This window comes from Cystoisospora suis (genome assembly GCF_002600585.1).
Source record: "Cystoisospora suis strain Wien I chromosome Unknown contig_6273, whole genome shotgun sequence".
Lineage (NCBI taxonomy): Eukaryota > Apicomplexa > Conoidasida > Eucoccidiorida > Sarcocystidae > Cystoisospora > Cystoisospora suis.
In genome coordinates, this window is record NW_027159062.1 from 1 (window position 1) to 3,456 (window position 3,456).

The window sequence follows — 3,456 nt, forward strand, 5'->3', positions numbered from 1 at the left end:
ACTGATAGAAGAATTCTCTTGCCTTCTCTCTTGCCTTTGGTGTGTGGGTCAGGTAGTCGATGTTCAGTCATGCTCGATTGCTCGGAGATGTGTGAATGAAAAGCTACAAGACGTCCGAAGAGATATTGCCAGCAAAGCCGCCAGTGAGCCTCCGATCAATCTCGTCTCTACTCATACCTCTTCTGGTGCGAAGGAGAAATGGCGGACAGGCGCTACCCTTCTCTTGAGGGAGACAGGTAACATCCCTCAAGGAAATGGCCGAACTGAAGTTAGCTACGTTCCAGCGACGTGTCCCTCTACCGAACGCAAAAGATCAATTGTATGTATGTATGTATGAATCTTTATGTGTGAATGTCTATATGTATGAATATGTATGAGTCTTTCTATATGTATGTATATGTATATTGCTTGCGCGCCAGTGACTTCTTTACTTCCTCATCTTTACTATCAAGGGGAGAGTAGCGTGAGCAGTCTTGTTTCTCCATCTCTTTCCCCTCGGGAAGGTGCACTGACGAGACCAGAGGCCGTCAAAGAAAGAAACTGTCGCTTGCTTCTAGCTCCTGAATGACACAGCGGGGCGGTGCGAAGTCGGAGATGTATCTACCCTGTCTCTAGGCTTCTCTCTTCTTCAGTCCTTTCTTCCTTCTTCTTCTCTTCCTAGGACTGGAGAGCGTCACAACAGACCCAGCGGATTTGTGTGTGGCGAGAGTATCTGAAGACATTCAGTGCTGGTTTCGAGCAGGAGATTTCTTTCAAGTCAACCCTCGGGCGTTACCTTTGCTGGTAAGACTTAAGGAGAGAGAAGAATCAAGGAAAGCATTCAGCTATCAGATCTCATTCTGTTTGTCGAGGCTCTTGTCCCCCATTGCATGGTCATCTTCATTTGCAAACTGAAACTGCCTCTCTGGTATCTTGTATCTAAGGATGAAGAAGAAGCGTATCTATCTGACTCATGCGGTGACGGTGGTCTCCTTCGTATCGCCTTCCTCTTTCTTTCAAGAGAGGGGTCTTTTTCTACTTTACTCTTCTCATTCGGTCAAGGATTTCATCTTGTCTCGCGTTGTCTATCTATCTCGCGGCTGCTGCATGTAGTTGAAGGAGAAGGAAAAGGACGTTCTTATTTCATAAGGGAGAGTTCATTATGATTACACTCCCTCGAAGGGTTCTCTTTCCATCACTATGGACGTCCATCCAGTTAGAGAGAGACAATGACCTTCAAGTCTCTGTCTCACTGCGGTCCCTAAACTCACTGGTGTTCGCTGTTGCCTCGTGTCTCTTTCTCTTCAAGGCTTCTCATGTGAAGAAAGAGTTGGAAGGAACTCCATCATTTTCTTCTTCTCCTCCTCCTGTTGATCTCCATCCTTCATCTTCCGCTTCTTCACCACCTCCCCGTCGACTTCTTCTCGATTGCTATTGCGGTGTAGGACTCTTCGGCTTAGTCTCTCATGATGCCTTTGATGTAAGTGCTTTACGTTTCCTTAGAATTCGCAGGATTCTGAACCTAGCCAGAGGATTCCTTCGTTTCCTCATTCCTCACACATCCCGTCATCCGCATGCGCTTGATAAAATAGCTACGCTCGTCTTCTTCGTTAAGCCAAGTAGCATGTGTGTATTCATTCTTCTTCCTCTTCTTCTCTGGATCTTTCCTTGATGCGAGGAGACCTCGTTCAAACACTACAATAAAGTGAAGGATTCCTTACTGCCCTTCCTGTCCCGGGTTGGTGGTCACTGCGTATCTTTTTCTTCTCTGACTCCTTTGTTGGTATCTTTGTCTCAAGATGGATGTTCCTTGTTCTTCTTCTCCCCTTCTCTGTCTCTCGTTTTCTCAATACTCTTCTGTCACTTCTTCTGCTTCTTCTTGCTCCTAAGAGCCAGGGTTTGCATTACACACACAGCAGGACTCTATGTGAATGATCTTGTGTAAATGAGTGATGGCTCTATTAAGAGCAAATGTAGACTAGAACGTCGTTTCTTTCTTTCAGAAGGTAGAGTGCTGGAAGAAGAGTAGACGGCCATGATCAGACTAACTGAGACGAGCTCGTCAGGTTACTGGATCTACTCTAGTCTCAATCGAATCTACTAGTTCTACATCTGGGTGAGAGAGAGTTGACCTGCTATGGGTATGTTTCGCATAATGTGGAGACATTTATAGCTCATGATTTCTCACCATAACTACCCTATGTCAACCATACCTCCATTACGAGGACCTCCCCGCTTGAAAGTAGATCTTCTCTACTGTAGGAGAAGGCAGGCCTCTAGATCCGACGGCCGTAGATCAAAAGAAAGGGGGAGAGATGCTCTCTCTTCCGTGGCTCCTGAGCAAGATTTTATTCCTCTTCTTCTTTTCTTTTCTATCTTCTGCATATTGAGAGACACTCATCACTTCACTGTGGTTGTCCTTCACACATACACTCAGGTACATGCCGTCTGCACTCTTCAGATACCATCGTCGCGCTTTCTCGAGAATCTCATATATCCATAAACAGTCTCTCTATATATATATATGTGCATATATACATATGTGTAAGTTCTCTCTTACCCTTGGTCGTTGTGTGTGTTGTACCTATAGAACGTGTATGGGTTTGATGTGTCGCCCTCAAGTATCGACTTGGCGAAGTATAATGCCCAGTTCAACGGGAAATGGAAGTGTCACTTTGAAGTCAGTGATGCTGGAGAATTCTTCGGTAAGTCTGATAGATGCACGTTACACATACATACATGCATACATAGGTACATCTATACATATAACATAAATACACCCATACATATTCATATCTACATATTCACACATCCATACATGCTCGTGCATCTCCTAGTTCGGGTTGCTATGCTATTCTCATTCTTCTGGCTTAGGACTGCTGGTATCTAGAATTCTGCTCCTATGGTCACACACACTTCGTTCGTTTTCTCCATGGTCTATGCAAAGTCGAAGATTTCCTTTCTTTTCTCATCTGTCATTCAAAGCCGTTGAATCTCTCGTCAGCCTTCCCGTCAGCTTCCTCACGCTTCCTTCACCCCGTATAGACATGCACAAGTAACGTTTCTCTCCTCTCATTCACCCTCTGCTTCTGTAAGTCTATCTTCTTCAGTCCCCGGGGAAAGAGACATAGGGAGGGCATAACGTGGGTTATACGTACGAAGCACATAGGTTTGGTGCTGAGAAAGGGCAGTAAGTTTTGCACTCCATTCCTCTTGAGTCATGAGGACCTAACACGAAAATAAGACGCATGAAACCCTAGTAGTGTAGAATGTGCTTCTTTTTCTCTCTCGCATGTATTTCTGTTACGAGAAAGAAAGAATACATCGCTATCAGTTTCTTCACTCTGCTTTTCTTTCTCCTTTGTGAAGTCATCTAGAGCCACTTCTTTTCTTTCTCTCTCGCTTTCTTGTCCCTTCTCTTTCTACTCGTGAAGTCATGCAGAGTCAATTCTCTTCTTTCTTCTCTCTCTCTGTTCT

General features: G+C 44.8%; 1 protein-coding gene across 1 annotated transcript in view; it reads left to right on the forward strand.

The window, feature by feature from the left end:
* Positions 1–52: 52 nt before the first annotated feature.
* Positions 53–3,456, forward strand: part of CSUI_009889 (trna (uracil-5-)-methyltransferase) — a gene marked incomplete at its 5' end in the record, with an annotated part of 7,251 nt that continues 3,847 nt past the window's right edge. Inside the window, 4 exons of the mRNA XM_068069998.1 lie at positions 53–236; positions 662–783; positions 1,289–1,459; positions 2,570–2,684. Of these exons, the coding sequence (XP_067918022.1) occupies positions 53–236; positions 662–783; positions 1,289–1,459; positions 2,570–2,684 (592 nt within the window). The remainder of the gene's footprint in view (positions 237–661; positions 784–1,288; positions 1,460–2,569; positions 2,685–3,456) is intronic.